The sequence below is a fragment of the Cydia pomonella genome, chromosome 2, assembly GCF_033807575.1.
Source record: "Cydia pomonella isolate Wapato2018A chromosome 2, ilCydPomo1, whole genome shotgun sequence".
Classification (NCBI taxonomy): Eukaryota; Metazoa; Arthropoda; class Insecta; order Lepidoptera; family Tortricidae; genus Cydia; species Cydia pomonella.
In genome coordinates, this window is record NC_084704.1 from 4,024,226 (window position 1) to 4,046,032 (window position 21,807).

At 42.0% G+C, this 21,807-nt stretch overlaps 2 protein-coding genes across 3 annotated transcripts in view; both read left to right on the forward strand.

Annotated features, from left to right (window-relative positions):
* The window catches only part of LOC133531642 (uncharacterized), a 64,147-nt gene that overhangs the window by 33,880 nt on the left and 8,460 nt on the right, over positions 1–21,807 (forward strand). For both annotated transcript variants that reach the window (XM_061869978.1, XM_061869987.1), the window contains 3 exons: positions 17,016–17,130; positions 17,741–17,862; positions 20,893–20,973. In XM_061869978.1, coding sequence (XP_061725962.1) covers positions 17,016–17,130; positions 17,741–17,862; positions 20,893–20,972 — 317 coding nt within the window. In that variant the 3' untranslated portion in view covers position 20,973. The remainder of the gene's footprint in view (positions 1–17,015; positions 17,131–17,740; positions 17,863–20,892; positions 20,974–21,807) is intronic.
* The window catches only part of LOC133531637 (uncharacterized), a 72,461-nt gene that overhangs the window by 30,996 nt on the left and 19,658 nt on the right, over positions 1–21,807 (forward strand). The gene's annotated exons all lie outside the window — the stretch shown is intronic.

Genomic DNA, 21,807 nt, shown 5'->3' on the forward strand with positions numbered 1-21,807 from the left:
CAGGTAAAAATATTTAAATAGATTCCTAATGAAATGCGTCTTAAGAGTTTGTATGTAAGCTAGCATAATATAATTATCTTCATGGAATTATTGTAATCTGGGAGTTAGTATATATACTGGGAGCTATTTAGCATAATATATCTTCATAGAACTATTTTAATCTGGGACTGTAATAGTGCCTTGGATGAATTTATTTGGGTGCAAGGTAGTTTACTAAATTAAACTAATAAAGGCTACAAAATAAATTAAAATGTGTAATAATTATAAAATATACATTAACTGTGTGAGACTAAGACCAGTCCACCAGGTCTGTTCCTTGCGGAAGGGTGCTCATAAGGCTGGCTATATTCCAGTACATTCCCGCGCTGAATGGCGATGCCTATTCTGTGTCCAAAGAATGAGCCAGCCCAGGGGTTACTAGTTACTAGTCGTCTCAAAGAGTCTTTTTAGGCCTTGGAAAAAGTTTAATTCGCATTCAGTCGAACGTGGCATAACTATTTACCAAACAGTCATCATGTAACTAACACGTATTAACAGATGTAAGTAATGCACCTCGAATAAGGCAACCGTGAATCAAAGTTGCAAAATACCGGCGTTTGTCGCAGATTGTCGCGGTTACACAAATATTGCAGTGCGCACAGTATATATATAAATATATACGCGACGTATACGTAGGTAACTGCGGCGTTTTGTCGACTTGAATCAATGTGACATACCTACCTTATTGTTGATCTTGTGTTAAAGTACAGTCACATTGAATCTGCAAAATGATTATTATTCACAATCAGATTCATAATCCACCGTCTCATTGTACAAGAGGCTTAGTCCACGCGCTAGCCTTATGCGAATCGGGGACTTCTCGTATTTGATTTTCCTCGCATAATATGCATGTATTAAAAAAACTAGTCAAATCATATTATGCCCAACAATTCATTGGAACGAGCCGGTTTTCGAACCACGACCGCAACCTTTACCGGACATTTATCAGCGCCACATATACTTATTTCCATAAATTATAATATCGAATGTAATTTGCATAAGTTCGTAATATGATTTCCAATCCCCTTTGATCATTTCTTGAGGATCATTTGTCTGGGACTAAATCATTCCCTGGACATGTCCCGCTACACAAACAACGCACCACTGAACTTTTATAAATAGTGGCGCCATCTCACCTTAGCTCGAACATTCATTTGCATAAGACCTTCATTGATCTTCGACCCACTAATCACCGCTTTCGCTTGCTTATCTCGCTGTCGAATCCATTAGCTACATCGGATTAACGGTCAACTATTGGATAATAATACGCAATAGATTAACGGAATGTATCTGGTTACGGCCCTACAACGTAACTTAGACGGTTGTTAAGATAACGCACTGGTTTTCCAGAAGGGTGCTATGTTGTTTACTTTTTATTTTACTGAATATGATGCAAAGTCTTTACGCTATCATAATAAATTATAATAACTATATTACTCAAAACGGGTTACTTACTTATTTTACGTCGAATATAATATTTTTATGTCCATAACGAAGAGCTTGTTTTGATGTGTCTGTGTCCCACGGAAGTATTTTTATTAAAATTATAATAACTTCTTAGCAGCTGGGGTTTAGCCTCCTGAGTGTCCCAGGGTAATTTTTGCAGTTTTGAAATTGGTACTTTTCTTTCAAAAGGAGTTCAGGATTAAGGAGGTTGGTGCAATCTGGCGCAGTGTCGTAAGATAAAAGTAGTAGATGGTCTTAGATATTGGGATAAACTTTCCTTGTAGTTTGTTTTCTCGTAGATATTTAGTATGGCCGAGCTTGGCACGATTGCGGGCTATTCGCAAATGGTTCGCTGGATGTCTGCTTCCCTTGTTACATAAAAAAAACCTTTACTTTCCAGTCTATTTTAATACACATTAAGCTTTTTAAATTAACTATAATTGTTTCCGTCTTTCCAATTACGGGCTCAACTTAAGGTGTCGGCCTTGTGCGAGCAAGAGTAAAGGTCTCTTCCTCATATCGACTGATTTTCTGGTTTTACGTATGCCTTTCCTCGGCTCCTCACGTAGAACATTACAAGTAGCTGTAGGTACTGTAACGCTAATGTTATAATATACATGTATATAAAATATCCCCCTATCTACGTCTACTATTTTGATTTGCTATTGTGGGAATTACGGAAAAATGTTCTTACCAACTAAAGCTTGCAGAGTTAAGTGAATCTGCAGCTTACTGTACATACTTTTATAATTTTCATTATTTATAAGGACGTAGAAATGTGGTTAATTGGTTGTTTTCTAATTCAAATTACCTTCCATGTGTCACTCTTCTGAACTTCCGTAAATAGTAAAGACATTTATTTATTTATTTGTTAGCCTGTTGTGTCCCACTGCTGGGCAAAGGCCTCCCTCTCTTTCTTCCACGCGTCTCGGTCTATGTCAGTATTAGGTCAGTCTTTCCGAAAGAAGTCACGATCGTGCCGCCATCTCCTTCGAGGTCTGCCGTGACGCCGCACTGTGTTTGGTGTCCATTCGGTAGTTTGCTTGGCCCACAGTAAAAACGTTAAATATGACAAGTAGATAAATACGTTCTTTACCCTCATTTGTGTCGCGCTGCCGGAAAAAAATAACGCGTATTTGTGATATCGTTTTGTATAAATAAACCTTCATTAGTTATATAAGATAGCATCAAAATTTTCAAATGGCTAGCCATACGACTTAGCCATCCATTAAACTATCTTACTATCTCATTACATCAATAAACCCGTTCACACCTCGTACGCTAAGTACGCTCTACTTAAACGTTGCTTAAGCACCGATAAAGTTATAAAACTAGACTAGTTTGGCAACCAGTTGCATCTCGGGTGCGATTGTACAACCTGATGTAATAAATAAAGGTAAGATTGTTCTAGTTTGCGATCCGGTCGGGTTATTGCGAGTCACGTCCCAGCAAGCGTACTCTACTCTGTCACGACACGAGTGACGAGAGGTAGCGGCCGGTGTGCTTTCTCTGTGACAGTGGAGACGATTTTACTTGCTATTGGGGAAGATACTAGAACTGGGTGATTGAATGAATTATTGTTTATTTGCGGAATATGGGTTCCAATAAGTTGTTACAACGATTCACATAGCCACACATGCAGTTTTTTCTTGAGTTGCGTTTAAGGGAGATTTTTTATATCGCTAGGAATTTTATTGAATATTTAATTACTGTTAATGAAATGTGTGTCTAGCAGCCTTTAGTAGTAGTAGTAAAGGCTTTGTTCAGTACGCAAGAAGTTTACGTAGTACTAGTACGCAGTACTTTCGAAAGTAGGAGTAATAAAGTGTCGGGAGTCAAGGTCCACAATCTCCTGTCTTCTTATCCTGATCTATGTCTGAACCATGATATACGCGGTGTATCACGAGGAACTCGAAAGTTCTTTTTATATGGTTTGTACATAAAAAGTCGCCGTCGACGGATGCGTCTGGGAGGACATAAAAAATTAAAAATCAATAACTTATTAGTAAACCTGCCACTTATTTTACTTTTTTTTTTTTGTAAAACCTCATTTTTGTAGTTTTGAAAAAGACATGAAGTTTATATTTCTCTATAATGCCAGTTGATTGTGTTTATTGTGTATTATATTGCATTTCCACGTTGTTACGTAAAGGTGTTACAATATAATTTTCAGTACAGTGTCATGAACCCATAAATTAATTATAGGCATGTCAAAACAATAAAAAAAAATAAAAAAACAATGTTCATGGTTCAATGTTTGGTTTGGCATGTTTTTTTTTTAACTTAACATGTAAGTATTTACAATTTACTTGGTATTGGTTCAATTTGTCAGAAAAACTTAATTGAGGTGTGTGTACTATTGTCATTCCTCATCCTTTTGAAATCGCTTGTATTCTGCGCTTGCACCGCACGCCACTTTCGATTTCGTCGGCGGTTCCATTTTTTTTACAAAGCATCTTCATTCCGCGCACGGCCCGCCGCGCCTTGAACTTGGCTTCCTTTCCATCGTGTCCAACGGAAATTGCTGCTTTATATCGCAAATTACTGGTAAATTGTAGTAACAAAACCGTTCTTTGGAAACGGTTTCCATTCATTCTGGTAATGGTTTTCGTCTGATGAATAATTTCGACGATATCAAGGAATATTGAGAGCTTTTGTGTGGAATACTCGTAGTAGAATAGAATCGACTTCGTTACAATTTAGTAAGAGTAGCAAGAATGTTGCTTTTCTAAGAGGGAACGCACGTTGTTGTCCGTACAAAAAGAAAAACGTTTTTTAACTTCTAAATATTTTCCATTCTCCATGATTTTTAGTATGTTATTGACATAATGAATAACTAGATTTATAGGTTTTTCTTTTTTTTCCAAAATCTCACACTCACTCCGTTGGCTCAGCGACCCAAAATGAGACTTGGACTCCGACACAAGACAGCGCCACTTTTCTCGGTCCTGTGCGACCTCTCGCCAATTGTCGACTCGAAGCTCGCGCAGATCCGCCTCAGTTTCCAAAATCAAAACAATTTTAAAATCTGCAAAACAATTTTTATTTCCAAAAAAGCGAAACCTATAAACCTAGAATATATTATGCTGAAGCGATCGACATCAAACAGAAAGTGATTTGTTAAGATTTGGTTAGTGGAAACCGTTTTCTCCCGAAATGGAATTTCATAGAATAAGTACCGTTATTTCGTTAGGTTCGCAAAGCTATTTTTCCCTCCCTAATATGCGAGTAGGGAACCACCCCATGTGCGTTATAAAATTAGGAGATTGATTTATAATCCCTAGTATAATATTATAAATGCAAAGAGTAACTGTCTGTCTATTACCTCTTCACGCTTAAACTGCTGAACCGATTTAGATGAAAATTGGTATTTGGGGTCCGGGAAAGGACATAGGATATATATTTTTTAATTAGTAACCATCATCATCATTCCACACTTACGAAGTTGCGGACAGAAGATAGTTACAGCATAATTTCACTCACCACACGCGCGAGAAATGATTTTGTAATTTCCTTTGTGTGCCAAATTGATGTCTGTGCTGTCGACCCATTCATATTTCATTTAAGATTTAAGAGAGGTATGGGCACTGTGAATGACATCTCGCTTTGTGTGGTAGGGCACAGCACAGCGGATGTCATTCCAGATCCGGAGCAGAGCCCAACTGGGGAAGTACCACCACCTTACAGAAAACCGCAGCCAAATAACACTAGACCGTACTCATAGTGCTCCTGCCGGTGAGTAAGGATGCCAGAGCTCAACGAGGCTGCGGAGTGTTGGGGCCGGCAACGCGCATGTAACTCCTCTGGAGTTGCATTCGTCCATATGCTACGGAGACTGCTTACCGTCAGGCGGGCCGCTTGCTTGTGTGCCACCGATGTAGTATAAAAAAATTGCTGAGATAAAACTAAAACATCCGTCACACACAAACGTGTCTTTAAATCTAGGAAATTGAAACCAATTGTCTTAGTTCAAAGCTTAATTAAAGTCTACCTTGATAAACATAAAACAGTTAACAACGTAACAACTCCGGAAACAAAGAGACTGACAAAACGTTCCATTGAACACATAACGCTTCTTATTTCAAAATATCCCACGCTCACAATGCAATCTTTGTCATCTTATTCAGAAGTAGGAAGTGCGGAAATTATTGCCGAACTATACTTAGTTACCTTTCAAATACGACGCACAATAAGTTTATTATAAACGTTTTCTGCTCAGGACCGCTTCGTGCACAATCCTATTTCGTGACCTTTCTAAATCGTCCATTATCCCATGCAAGGGTCGGAAACAGGTTAAATTTCCAAACCGTTATCATGTATTTTACTCAAAACCTTTTAATTTCGGTTTCGCTCGAAAAACCGTTATTTTTAAACCGGTTTTTATGAGAACAGTTCTTATCAAATTAACCGGTTTAGAGCAATAAAAACCGGTTTCTTCCTATGACGGTGTCTATGTTTACGTGGTACACCACCAGGCCGGCCGGCCGTTTCGTCGCTCGTCGTCGTCGTTTTTTTTAGGTTACATTAAAGTTCTTAAAACGTTCACGCTCTTATAAAAGTTCGGAGGAAAACCGAAATAAACCGGTTTTTACCGGTATTTTATAAACCGATTCCGAGTCTTGATGCCATGTCGTCAGCATACAATTCCTAAATCGTCACCTTCCTAGCTCGTCCACTCAGCACTATTTTTTGACTGTTCCGCTTTCATAGCTCATCATAGCATATGTTGTACTTTTACTGTTTACATCAGATCAGACATTATAAAAGCATTTTCAATGCACTTCAGAACGTGCCAAGACTTTACTTGAAATGATAATTGATAATTGGTCGCATGATAAGGAAGATTCAGGAAGGTAGGAAGGAATGAAGCTTCTTGAGAACGTAATGTGAACGAGAATCGAGAGAATAGGGAATATTACGCGAAACTCTGCGTAGGAGGCGCCACTACCACAATCCATCACAATCTGAGGGTCTACCGCGAAACAAAAATCGAAATTTCAACCTCTCTATCACTCTTGCATTCGAGCGATGAAGAGGCAGATAACTAAATGTCTATTTTCGCGTCTCCCGGTAGGCCCTTTGTAAACAAACCGCCTTGATACATCAATGTCATATTTTATTATCAGTAAAAACTTGTCAAAAACCAGTTTAAGGCACAGCATGTATAAGTTACTCTATGGTTTACGAAAGGTGCCAGTACTGCAATCTGGCGTCAGAACATTGCAAAAATACTCCCTATTAAGGAATCGTCATACTAAAAACTTGGCCGATTTTACGGTAGTCAAAATTAACTAATCAGTAACTAGTCGTAATCAAAAACATAGATCCACAATTGCCTGTGGTTCTTTTGGAGGTATTGTATGGGTTCTATTTTTCTAAGGTCGGGCAGTCAACATGTATGATTGTATGAGAACTGTATATCGACAACACGTAGCTCAGATGGGTCAATAGACCGCCATGCAAATTTATGCACATAGATTATATCTTCAAATGCTTTTATGTCTTTGGTTCTGTTTATATAAATAAATTTACATACCCTTTGGCTAAATCGATTCCACTGTAAAATGAACTGAGCTATATGGGTATTTAAAGTTCATAATATCAGATTGCCCTTTAGGTACTTTATGGCGAAGTCTGCATGTGAAGTGACCATCACTTATCCCACTTTCACGCGTTAACTTATGATAAAAACACGGAAATGTGTTATCTTAATGTATATAAAACATGACACTGTAGGCGTAGGTAACTATACTACCTATAGCAGGGGTCACCAATTAGTTTCGCTCGGGGTCTGTATTAAGAAATGAAATGACCATCGCGGTCCGCACAACATTTTATAGAAAAAATATTTTTAAACAAATGTAATTACAGAAATAACAAAGGTATTTTTTTACATATCAATGAGAAAAATGACATTTCGGACTATCTGGACTATCTTAGCTAGTGACTTCGCCCGGCCGTTTTCAAATTGACGTCAACAAAGATAATGCGGGGGATACATTTTTATTTTAAATTACGTACTCTGTAGTGCAAAAGTTGCTGTGTTCTCGCGGTCCGCACAAAATGGGTCGGCGGTCCGGATGCGGACCGCGGTCCGCCATTTGGCGACCCCTGACCTATAGTCTTTTCTTTTTGTTGCATTTTTAACAGATTGTAAACAAACAAACCACGTGCTCGGCCATTTGGTTAATGAAGATATTTGTATATCGTAAATCATACCATGATTAGCTGAATCCTTGGGATGGGAGCTTATATCACAGTCGAACCATTTGCAGGGTCAGGATATTAAAAGTTGCACGCTACTTTTTTTTTTAATTTGCACAATTTTATGTTATTTCTACATAGAAAAAAAATGTCCCAATACTTTAATTTCCGTTCAGTTACTACTTTCCATAGACTTTATATGTCAGTAACAGAATGGAAAGTTCAAAAAAAATATGCGACACTTTTTTCTCCAATAGAATCGAAAGAGCTGATGATTCCGAGTGAAAATACCATAAAAACATGACGAATCTATAAGGGTTCCGTTTTTTGCCATTTGGCTACGGAACCCTAAAAATACACATATGAAAAAACTTAATGAGTAATGACCTAATTGTATATAATACCATGGTTTACCTACTATTGTATCGGGAATTATCTCTTCCAAAACAGTTATTCGCATAAATTTATCTGTGCGAATGACCTAATTTATTTATTTATTTAATCTTTATTGCACAAAAGAAAACAATCTTATAGTACAAAAGGCGGACTTAATGCCACGAGGCATTCTCTACCAGTCAACCTTAAGGCTAAGCAGAGAGATTGAGAGCGGTGCTACAATTACAATAGCAAAACAAATCAAGCAAAAATACATGAAATAACATATACATACAAACATAATACACACATACATATATAAATAAATATGTATATATATATACATATATATAAATAAAGACGAAACATCTGAAGCTAATAAATAAATACATTAAGAATCTTTCATTCTGCTAGCAAAGAAAGCACGTAATGATTTTTTGAAAGCGAACTTATTTGGCGCATTTTTGATGTAAAAAGGAAGTCCATTCCAAAGACGCGCCACCTGCACGGTGAACGAATTTGACATGAACCCAGTCCGGTGAAGAGGGATGGACAGAGACATATTGCCAGAAGAGCGAAGTTGACGGTCGCGGGTAACGCCATAATATTGAAAGAAGGATTTGAGGTATTCAGGAGAATGTGGGTCGTTAAGCACAGAAAAAAGAGTGGAAAGCAAGCGAATATTGCGTCGTTGACGAATGGGAAGCCAGCCAAGTTGTGCGCGAAAAGAAGAAACGTGATCATATTTGCGGAGGCAAAAAACGAAGCGAATGCAGTTATTAAGCAGGCGGTCCAATTTATCGAGCAACTCTTCGTTTAAGTCCGGATAACACACATCACCATAATCAATAATGGGCAGTATAAGGGTGTTAATTAGTGCAACTTTAGTTTTGATCGGTAAGAAGTGCTTCATTTTGTTGAGAGAATGAAGTGAGCCCATGACCTTACGGCTGATTTCAGTAACCTGTGCTCTCCAACTCAAGGTACTGTCTAAAAGCACACCCAGGTCTTTAACACTTTGACTAAATATTATTGGGGAGCCGTTAAAGTTTACTGGTGCAAGTGCGTCCAAGTCTAGTTTAGTAAGCTGTTTGGAACTACCTATAACAATAGCTTGGCACTTAGACGGATTTACAAAGAGGCCAAACCTCTCGGACCACTGCTGGATATGTAAAAGGTCTAGGTTTAGTTTACCAATGCAAGTTGGAACGTCAGTCACGGAGCACTGGTCGTAGAGTTGCAAGTCATCAGCATACAGATGGTAGGAACAGCGAAGGTCAGGTGTGATAAAATTAATAAAAGTAGAAAAAAGAAGTGGAGATAAGATACCTCCTTGAGGCACGCCAGTCGCCAGGTCACACCAGTCAGACAAAGACCGGTCAACTCGGACTGCCTGCTGGCGGCCTCGCAAGTAGGCAGCAAACCAGTTAAGGGCTATTTCAGAGACACTCATATGTTTGAGCAAGGCAAGGAGAATGTCATGGTCAACGGTATTAAACGCGTTAGAAAAGTCAATAAGAATAAGCACCGTGACCATTTGCCTCTCCATGCCTCGCCTGATGTCTTCTGTTACCTTGAGAAGCGCAGTACTGGTGCTATGACTTGGTCGGAAACCTGACTGCAAAGGGCTTAAAAGGTTATGCGAGTAAACGAAGACGGAAAGTTGTTTATGAACAACTGCCTCAGCTATTTTCGAGAGGAAAGGAAGAATTGAAATGGGCCGAAAGTTACTGAGAGTGGTGGGATTACTAATTTTAGGCAGTGGAATCACAAATGCTTTACGCCAAAGAGAAGGGAATTCGCCAGTGGCCAGTGAAGTGTTGATAATGTCAGCAAGTACAGGAAGTACGCAGTCGAGGACCGACACAATCATGTAACGACCCACATCATCACAACCTACGGCTTTTGACTTGATAGCTTTAATAATGACCTTTATGTCAAATTCAGAAACAGGACAGAATGAGAAAGAATCTGAGATAAGAGAAATCAAAGAAGAGATGTTAGAAAGTGTAATGGCCTTAGTAGCGGTGTCAACAGAAGGAGCGGAGGAAAAATGCCTGTTAAGGTCATTGAGAGAAAAGGAACTGCCATTAAAACTGTTGGGGGATTTTCCCAGGCCAAGAGATCTGAGGAATTTCCAAACATCGGCCATAGACGAAGAGGAAACATTACGGTGAATAAATCGTCGCTTCGCTGCACGTACCATCTGGTTGCAACGATTACGAGCTGATTTAAAGAGATTCCAGTTCTCATCCGTGCGGTCACGTTTAAAGAGCCCGAAAGCTCTGTTCCTCCTTCTCATTGCCATTCGGACGCCCTCAGTGATCCAAGGAGCCGGTGGACGCCTTACTCTAACAGTATGAACAGGCGCATGCTTGTCAAAGAGCCCCAGAATCGCATCATTAAACAGAGAAACCTTAGCGTCAGTTGATGAGGTCGAGAGCACAGGAGACCAATCGATAGCAGCGGCATCTTTTAAAAGAGATTCAGGATTAATCTTGGCGAAGCTACGCATATGAATTAGAGCCGGTTTGCATTTAGGTGCCTTGATTTTGTAGGATGCATATATAAGATCATGGTGAGAGAAACCTGGCGCCATGAACTGCCCTAACTTAGTGACAAGACTTGGCGATGAAGTAATGATCACATCGAGCCAAGTGTCCGATGACGCTGTATGATGAGTCGGATCCAATGGAAGAAGAGAGAAACTGACCGACTGAAGTAATGACCTAAGTTTACGAGAATGTGACGTGTCTTTCAGAAGGTCAGTGTTTAGATCCCCCATGATAAGGTGATGTGCGTAATCAGAACTCACGGACTCAAGAATTCGTTCCAGATGAGAAAAGTAGTCGACGGTGGGGGGACTATAAATTACACCCAGGACTGCCTTAACCCCTTTGACAATCACCTCGAGAAATATCCATTCCGCTGAGCCAGTGTAAAGAGAAGGAGTCGAATTTAACAATTTGTACGGAATGGTACTTCTAAGGTAAATGGCTACGCCACCACCGCCCTTGCCAATTCGGTCATTCCTGATCAACACATAACCAGGCAAGGCATAGGATGTCGAGTCTAGGGTAGGCTTTAACCAGCTTTCCGACACCAAGATGGCATGGACAAAGTCGGACTGAAATGTCTCAATAAGTTCACTATAGTGAGAAGGGATACTTTGGGCATTAATATGGCATACATTAAAGTCACCGGAGTTGAGAAATTCGCGAGACACGAGAGTGCCCAAAGTGTGAGAAATATCAAAGGAATCTAGAGAATGAAAAGAAATACTGTCAATACTAGCAGAATAAAAAGTTTCATCGTCAGACATAAATAATTAAAATACGTAATAAATATATAATAATATGACTACAAAATATTTATAAAAAATAAATTATAAATACAAGATATAGCCACAAAAAAAAAACTCTGCTTATCCTGCTGGTTAGCTTGTGAGATTACAGAATAAGCAACTATCGGAAATTAAAAACAAAGTAAAATTACATAAATGGCAGCAGGTCACGATTATAATGACAAAACATACTATTGTAGTAAACAGAAACGGTTTAAACATTGACTCAAACTCTCCAGACTAAACTGACGTCAAAAATGTCAATGTCACTGTCAGACCAGCTAGTGTGAAGTGTGTGCAAAAACAAATGAAATTATAACTAAAAAAAAAAACGGGTAAGATGACAATATTAACAAATGGACTATGAACTACCTACTGCCATGGTGAAGATAACATAAAAAAGGAAACAGGAGAAAAATTGAATACAGCACACTACAAACTTAGAAATTATGACTTCCCGGCACGCCGGGGGCGGCCGGTCTGGTTGCTGGGGACATCTAAGACGGCATCGGCATTCTTCGCACCAGCAGCGCCGGAGTCAGGCGTCGACGACGAACGAGGCTGCTGGTTGTCGCTAAGAGGCTTCAGGCGCTCAACATCTTCATTCGATTCAATGCGTTCACGCCTGCCCGAGGTCAACTTTACAAAGATGTTGCCACCAATGGACCAGCAACTTCTCATCCCAAAAGCCTTACGTGCCTGCACAAACAATGCTTGCCGCTGAGGCGTAAGGAACTCAGAAATGGCGTATGTGGTTCCCTTACAAGAGGTCTTCTTCTGCCACACAGTTGACTTTAGGTCCATATCAGTGAACCTCACAAGAATAGGCCTGTTGCGACCCTCAGATGGCTTGCCAAGTCGGTGACATGCTTTAAATGAAGCAGTCGAGACACCGGAGATTTTTAATTGGTCAGTAATAATGTCAGCGATGCGCAAACTTACAGTTTCGGCCGGATCCTCTGGAACACCATTGAAGAGTAGATACTTTCTCCGATGTCTCATCTCCATAACATCCTGAGCGTGGCTAAGGCTTTTAATCTGGTTCCCAAGAAGTTTCATCAAGCTCAATATTTGCTCCTTAAAAATTGAAAATTCCTCACTAAGACTGGTGACTAATAGCACGCCGTCTTGCATATATCATCATCATCATTATCCTATTTACTTGGCTTACATTTTTGGGGTCTTTTGTCATATCTGGAGTTTCGCTTTCGTTTCAGTAACTTCATAACTTAACAATATGCAGGTTGGCGACTCTATTTAGGTATACAAGATACTTGTGTCAAGAGCAGAGATCGGACAAATTTGCGTCATTGCTCGCAATAATGTGGACATGACTCCAAAATTATTCAAATATGTAATCATTTAATTAATTTCTTACTTGACTTAAATTTTAATTCCTAGTCAATAAATACAAAAGTTTGTTAAAGTATAGATTTATTAAAGAAAATAATCAGTATTTTTTCCAAATTTTCTGCAGTCAGTCTATTTCTTTTTACATCAAAAATATACTTAAGTGCTGAAAAACTCCGCTTGCACTCCACTGATGTTAATGGGGCAAACTTAAGTAGTTTTATAGGAATATTATTATTCCAGTATAATTCAGAGTTTATTTTCTGTTCTAAGTTGTGGGCGATAACCTCAAAATCGGGATAAACTAAACAAGTAACAATAACAAAACAACGGTTAAAATAAAACAAATATAAAACTAAAAAAATAAATTAAGTTACATTTAAATTTACGCTGCTGGAACCTTGAATTTTATTAAATAGAAAGGAGCTAAATAACTAATTGAACAATACAATACAAATCCTCTTTATTGTACAACCTCTGAAAAAAATGTACATGGAAACACATATAATACATGAAGATAGAGGTAAACAACAGGCGGCCTTATCGCAACATAACACACAATACCATAAGGTTGTTACAATGCTCTTATATTTTTATTCTCATCATTTTTCTTTTCTTTTTTTGTGTTTTGTTTTTGCACGCACAAATAGCTCTGTTTTACTATGTAGAAACTACTTAATAAGCATTATGTTAAAATATTTTAATTAAGGAAACTGTAAGTCTAGTTTTAAGAAAAGTTCCTGTGTTATATGTAAATATAAAAGACTGTTTGTTTCTTAAATAAATAAATAAATAACCTTATGCTTAGGTTATAATTCGCCCAAAAAAAACTATGCGAAATGTGATATGATAAAAAATCATTACCTTAACTTTAATTTTTTTTGCACAAAAGCTAAAATAAAATGATCATTATTTTAGCTTCTATAAAAATGCGCAATTTTATTTTTGATCTAATTCGTCGATTACTTTATTTTGTTAAAACTTACAAAAAATTAAAATTAATAAAAAAAACTTGAGATAACCGCGTCGCACAGATATCTCGCTCACGCTTACGCTAAGTGAGAGTGAGAGAAGAACCTGAACCCACAGGGTCTTATGAGCATTGCTTAGTACGTTACCAATAACAACACGAGCAACCTACTTGCGCGCAATCTCGCAGGTTCGACGACCTAGTGACGCAACCGCAGAAGGACGCAACGCGCGCCGGCCGGCAACAGCGAGGTGAATTGGCCAAGACACCCAAACAAACCAATGACAATGGCAACTCGTATAGGTTGATGTTGTCGCTCTAGTTAAAGAGGACCCTGAATGGGTTCGAAGCGGAAAGCTCAAACAGTCCTATGTATTATTAACTAACACAAACGGGGCTTAATCGCGTATTAAGTTTTAAGTTTACCTCCTCTTCTTCTCCGAGACCACGGGGACAACGCCGTCCTCGAAACGTCGGAGGTATATTTAAAACTTAATACGCGATTAAGTCCCGGATGTGTTAGTTAATAATGTGTAAAAATCGTGGAAGTTTAAATCAGTGTACTCCTATGTATTATTGCATTTCTATTTAATAGTATTATATCTACAGAATAATACGAAATAGTGCTGCCTTCAAAATAAGAAGTAATTTTAAAGATTTTTCGTATAATCGTTTCGTATTTTTGAAGTTTAAATAAATAGGTGCCATGGTTGGGAAAATGTGGCGTTTTTTTTTTTTTATATAACTAATTAAACATTTTAAAACAATTTATAAATAGTCTACAGGTATTATTATTTTTTGTAAACTTGACTCATCCCGCCAGTTATTGCTGAGAACATCAATATCAATAAGTATAGCACTACCGAATCACCAAAGAAAACACTACAATTTTATTATGCCCACATAGCCTTTATACGAAAGTCAACTTTGCCCCAAAGAAATAAAGTCTATGTTTCTAATACGCATCAACATATTTAAGACTTAAAAAGCTACTAAACTATATAGGTATTAAATGACTAATTCACCGTGGACTTGTGCCAATGTCGATCTTTATCTGTTTGCACATCAGTTAACCTAACATTTTGACTGTAATTTGATTAGATGGAACAATTTGAGCTTAATATTTGTTTTGGTCCTTTGCCAGCTGTATTTCAATGTTAAAAACCTTTTATAAAATCTCAACAAAAAAGTACTATAAGTATTTCAACTACCGTAAACCTACACAACTATAGTCCAATACTGCAACTATGGTCCACAAGTTCGAAAGGAAATTAAGTATCTATACCAATGTTCCTTTTGGTTTACTCCTAGTTTTACCTTCCATTTATAAACATCCTTGCCTTAGAACTACAAAAATATAGTAGAATACACACCTGAACGAGAAAAATTTAGTTTATTTGTGGACCATAGTTGGGAGCTTTGGACTATAGTTGGGTGGTTTTACGGTACCTATAAAGAATCACTATCTGCGATGCTTTAAGCTCGGATATCAACTGCTAGTAATGTGTACCAGTGTTGGCTGAACGGTAATTAGAATTGACCATGAACCATTACAAATTGAACCATAAACTGTAACCGTTTCGATTTTCGGTTCAATTCGTAATGGTTAAATTGTTGACACAGTTACGGACTTTATGGCCAGTTGAGTACGGATCTATTTAAATAATAATAAAAACTATTGAAACAAGATGTTAACAGTAAACCGACCGTATTGAGTTTATTGTTACTATTTCAATTGATTTGAGTATTTATAAATATTTACATAAAATATATGTATAAATTGTTGTTTTATAATATTTAATAAAAAAGATACGGCCGTTTATGCCGCAAAAAACGTATATCTCGAGGAAATCAAAATGTATTGGGTACTCTCCGTTGACCTAGAACTATGAAATTTGCCAAATAATATCGTCTTACACTACATTATATATGTATATCGTTGTCTAAGTACCCACAATACAAGCCTTAATGAGCTTACTGTGAGACTTAGTCAATTTGTGTAATAATGTCATATAATATTTATTATTTATTAATATTCATTTGTATTCAATTCTAGTTGATATATTTTACGTTATACATGTATAATCATTTAATCATCACAATGCTTTTCTGCAAGGAAGTCATTAAAATTGAAACGTGTTTAAACAAGTTATTACTGAGGCTCGAAAAACTATTTAAATATTGACCAGACAGGTTCATTGTTTATTGTGTACGAAATGCAAAATAGGAGACCCCGGACTATTATATATAAACAGAAAAACAGGGATTAAAACAAGCAGATGCCGTCTCCATTATTTCCAACAAAACATGTTTACCTCACAAGACTTTTTTAAATCTGTCACCGGCGGTCATTGCCCCCGTCCGGTTTTGACGGACATACGTTATTTATACGATTTGATCGCATGCCGCACCGTCATAAATATGTAGTGAGTGTTCCAGAACGTGCCGTTATACTCGTATACGTGATGTGTATTGGTTTTTACCGGATGCCTAATATGTTACATTTACGCGTGGAAAATATCTATTTGGCTCAATAACAAAGTAACCCAGCAAAAATATAAAATATATTTAACAAACAAACCTCTACCTGTAATTTAAGACATAATAACTACGTGTGAGTCTTATGTTATTATATTTAATGACATCAAAACTTCTGGTTATAGTCATATTGTCTTCAGTTATTTTCCTTTAAAAAGTAGGTACCCAGAGAGGCACCATGTCTCAATGATCCCATAATGCATATTTGGCATTTGGTCAGGCGGAAAAAGAACGCCACGGGACAAATGCTTCCAATCTTACATAAATGAGGACATTATTGCACTCAAGTCTTCGGCTCTGTCTACAATGACTTTTATCAAGCAACGTGCTAATTATGAATCCGGACTTTTTACTCTGGCCAATTAAACTACACAACTAAAAAAAAAACCGGCCAAGTGCGAGCCGGACTCGCACAGGAAGGGTTCCGTACCATTATCTACAAAAACGGTCACCCATCCAAGTACTGACCCCGCCCGACGTTGCTTAACTTCGGTGATTGGATGAGGACCTCGAGATTGGAAAGAAATATTTATTTTATTCTGTTTTTAGTATTTGTTGTTATAGCGGCAACAGAAATACATAATCTGCAGAAATTTCAACTGGCTAATTATCACGGTTCATGAGATACAGCCTGGTGACAGACGGACGGATGGACGGACAGCGTAGTCTCAGTAATAGGGTCCCGTTTGACCCTTTGGGTACGGAACCCTAATGATTGCTTTATTCATATTGCTATTTCCTCTATTCCAGCTGCGGAGGTGCTCCGAACGCAAAGGCAGCTAGTCCGATGTCGGCCGCTGCAGGAGGCCACGCTCGAGTCTCGCAACAAGGCCAAGAAGTGCGCCGAGTTTCTGCAGCCCTACAGGTGACAATACTGTGTCTGTCAGCTGCCGAGGTGTCAGCACGCAGGGGCCGCTAGTCCGGTGTCGGCCGCCACAGCAGGCTCGAGTCCCGCAACAAGGCCAAGAAGTGAGCTGAGTTCCTGCAGCCCTACAGGTGACAATACTGTGTCTGTCAGCTGCCGAGGTGTCAGCACGCAGGGGCCGCTAGTCCGGTGTCGGCCGCCACAGCAGGCTCGAGTCCCGCAACAAGGCCAAGAAGTGAGCTGAGTTCCTGCTGCCCTACAGGTGACAATATTGTGTCCATGAGCTGCCGAGGTATCACCACGCAGAGCCAGCCAGTCCGGTGTTTGTGATGTGTACTGAGTACTGCTGATGACCATCAAAAGAATGGATATTTCATGTTGCCTATCAGTGCCGTATTATGAAATGTTTGATGCTTTATGCTTTTTTAGACCAAGGTGCTTTTGTCCCGGAGCATTTATCAGTTTCGATTTTTCGATTCCTGTAGTTTAGGTGTCCTACGAGATGTGTTGCCCGGGCAATACCTTACTTTGCTTATTGGTAAATATGGCACTGTTAGCCGTTTTTATTTATCTTACTACTTACTTTAAAGTTGTAATATTGTGATTACAGACAACGTCCAGAAACGTGTACGGCTCTGGCGCGGCGGCTGGTGTCGGGCGCGCTGGGCGTCAAGCTCAGCACCGCGCGCCAGGAGCGCGCCGAGGAGCGCCGCCTCATCACCCGAGCCAGAGGTAACACTCACATTACCAGCACGGAACAAGCTCAGCACCGCGCGCCAGGAGCGCGCCGAGGAGCGCCGCCTCATCACCCGAGCCAGAGGTAACACTCACATTACCAGCACGGAACAAGCTCAGCACCGCGCGCCAGGAGCGCGCCGAGGAGCGCCGCCTCATCACCCGAGCCAGAGGTAACACTCACATTACCAGCACGGAACAAGCTCAGCACCGCGCGCCAGGAGCGCGCCGAGGAGCGCCGCCTCATCACCCGAGCCAGAGGTAACACTCACATTACCAGCACGGAACAAGCTCAGCACCGCGCGCCAGGAGCGCGCCGAGGAGCGCCGCCTCATCACCCGAGCCAGAGGTAACACTCACATTACCAGCACGGAACAAGCTCAGCACCGCGCGCCAGGAGCGCGCCGAGGAGCGCCGCCTCATCACCCGAGCCAGAGGTAACACTCACATTACCAGCACGGAACAAGCTCAGCACCGCGCGCCAGGAGCGCGCCGAGGAGCGCCGCCTCATCACCCGAGCCAGAGGTAACACTCACATTACCAGCACGGAACAAGCTCAGCACCGCGCGCCAGGAGCGCGCCGAGGAGCGCCGCCTCATCACCCGAGCCAGAGGTAACACTCACATTACCAGCACGGAACAAGCTCAGCACCGCGCGCCAGGAGCGCGCCGAGGAGCGCCGCCTCATCACCCGAGCCAGAGGTAACACTCACATTACCAGCACGGAACAAGCTCAGCACCGCGCGCCAGGAGCGCGCCGAGGAGCGCCGCCTCATCACCCGAGCCAGAGGTAACACTCACATTACCAGCACGGAACAAGCTCAGCACCGCGCGCCAGGAGCGCGCCGAGGAGCGCCGCCTCATCACCCGAGCCAGAGGTAACACTCACATTACCAGCACGGAACAAGCTCAGCACCGCGCGCCAGGAGCGCGCCGAGGAGCGCCGCCTCATCACCCGAGCCAGAGGTAACACTCACATTACCAGCACGGAACAAGCTCAGCACCGCGCGCCAGGAGCGCGCCGAGGAGCGCCGCCTCATCACCCGAGCCAGAGGTAACACTCACATTACCAGCACGGAACAAGCTCAGCACCGCGCGCCAGGAGCGCGCCGAGGAGCGCCGCCTCATCACCCGAGCCAGAGGTAACACTCACATTACCAGCACGGAACAAGCTCAGCACCGCGCGCCAGGAGCGCGCCGAGGAGCGCCGCCTCATCACCCGAGCCAGAGGTAACACTCACATTACCAGCACGGAACAAGCTCAGCACCGCGCGCCAGGAGCGCGCCGAGGAGCGCCGCCTCATCACCCGAGCCAGAGGTAACACTCACATTACCAGCACGGAACAAGCTCAGCACCGCGCGCCAGGAGCGCGCCGAGGAGCGCCGCCTCATCACCCGAGCCAGAGGTAACACTCACATTACCAGCACGGAACAAGCTCAGCACCGCGCGCCAGGAGCGCGCCGAGGAGCGCCGCCTCATCACCCGAGCCAGAGGTAACACTCACATTACCAGCACGGAACAAGCTCAGCACCGCGCGCCAGGAGCGCGCCGAGGAGCGCCGCCTCATCACCCGAGCCAGAGGTAACACTCACATTACCAGCACGGAACAAGCTCAGCACCGCGCGCCAGGAGCGCGCCGAGGAGCGCCGCCTCATCACCCGAGCCAGAGGTAACACTCACATTACCAGCACGGAACAAGCTCAGCACCGCGCGCCAGGAGCGCGCCGAGGAGCGCCGCCTCATCACCCGAGCCAGAGGTAACACTCACATTACCAGCACGGAACAAGCTCAGCACCGCGCGCCAGGAGCGCGCCGAGGAGCGCCGCCTCATCACCCGAGCCAGAGGTAACACTCACATTACCAGCACGGAACAAGCTCAGCACCGCGCGCCAGGAGCGCGCCGAGGAGCGCCGCCTCATCACCCGAGCCAGAGGTAACACTCACATTACCAGCACGGAACAAGCTCAGCACCGCGCGCCAGGAGCGCGCCGAGGAGCGCCGCCTCATCACCCGAGCCAGAGGTAACACTCACATTACCAGCACGGAACAAGCTCAGCACCGCGCGCCAGGAGCGCGCCGAGGAGCGCCGCCTCATCACCCGAGCCAGAGGTAACACTCACATTACCAGCACGGAACAAGCTCAGCACCGCGCGCCAGGAGCGCGCCGAGGAGCGCCGCCTCATCACCCGAGCCAGAGGTAACACTCACATTACCAGCACGGAACAAGCTCAGCACCGCGCGCCAGGAGCGCGCCGAGGAGCGCCGCCTCATCACCCGAGCCAGAGGTAACACTCACATTACCAGCACGGAACAAGCTCAGCACCGCGCGCCAGGAGCGCGCCGAGGAGCGCCGCCTCATCACCCGAGCCAGAGGTAACACTCACATTACCAGCACGGAACAAGCTCAGCACCGCGCGCCAGGAGCGCGCCGAGGAGCGCCGCCTCATCACCCGAGCCAGAGGTAACACTCACATTACCAGCACGGAACAAGCTCAGCACCGCGCGCCAGGAGCGCGCCGAGGAGCGCCGCCTCATCACCCGAGCCAGAGGTAACACTCACATTACCAGCACGGAACAAGGCTCCGCAGGCGGTATAACGACTAGTGAAACTCATAGGTCGATAGCTCGGTCGATATACAGCTTGCGGGTGACTCTCCACAGGCGGTATAACGACTAGTGAAACTCATAGGTCGATAGCTCGGTCGATATTCAGCTTGCGGGTGACTTTCCGCAGGCGGTATAACGACTAGTGAAACTCATAGGCCGATAACTCGGTCGATATACAGCTTGCGGGGTGACACGGTGCTGGCAGCGATTGATATGGCAGGTGGCTCTTTAGTGTGAAGCTTGACACTATCTTATCAGTGTCACCACATCATCATCGCCAAATATAACAGTAACATTACCGGCACCCAATTCAATGCAAGTGCATGTTTGGAGTCACGTGATACATGAATCTATCTAGCAGTACTCTTGAAATAGTTAACACAAATGTCGCTAACAGAAGTATGTCGTGTTACATTACAGAGAAGAAGCGCCAGGCCGCGCTGCACAAGGAGGCGGCGTGGGACGGCTCGCTCGCCAACACGTCCGTCGCCGACGCCTGAGGTACTAGTGCACTTGCATACGCCCACACACTCTTACTTATCTAATTTATTTGTCAAACCGAGGAGTCCGCGCATGGATCTTCTGCTGCTATCTTCAACCTCCTACCTACACGTATTTGTAAGTTGAACTATATACCACATCCATACGGGTGTTCTACGTCTTTTGGGTCCTACCCATGAAGGTACAAGGTTAATAATCGGCAGATTCGTGGCCTAGCCATAAGTGCCATAACCGAGTGCTTTTACAAAAAAATTATGTTTATAGGCCCTAGGAACTCTTGCTTTTCACCTCATTGAACCATTCTGTTAACTAAAACGTTAATTCCTCACACAAACGCACGTTTTTCTGTTCCGTCGTGAGTAAAAATTCATAAAGCAAACTTTCTTTCATTCTTGATATAGCATTTTGCGTAAATAAACTTATTTTGCTGGGGTACCTACAGTATAAGTGAAGTATGTATTTTGTTATATATTGTATAATTTTGTGTTTGTGATCACTCACTCATCTTTAAATATTTTGAATAGACCGCAATACATAAAATAGCATTTTAGTAGAAAGATGATGTTTAATATGCTTTCTTTATGTTTCTTCCAATTGATTATTATTAACACGTTCACTGTCCCAATCTGAATTGTTAACTTTACGACTTTATAATAGAGATTTGCCGGAATCCATATACGGAATGTAAACGTGTTAAAGATACATTGATTGAGTAAGATGTGTATGATTTCATGCTGCGAATCTGACAGGTAAACGAGATGGCGCTGTACAAACTACGTACATATTGCGATAACAATACATGTTGTCAAAAGTTGACATCTGTTTTGGATGTCT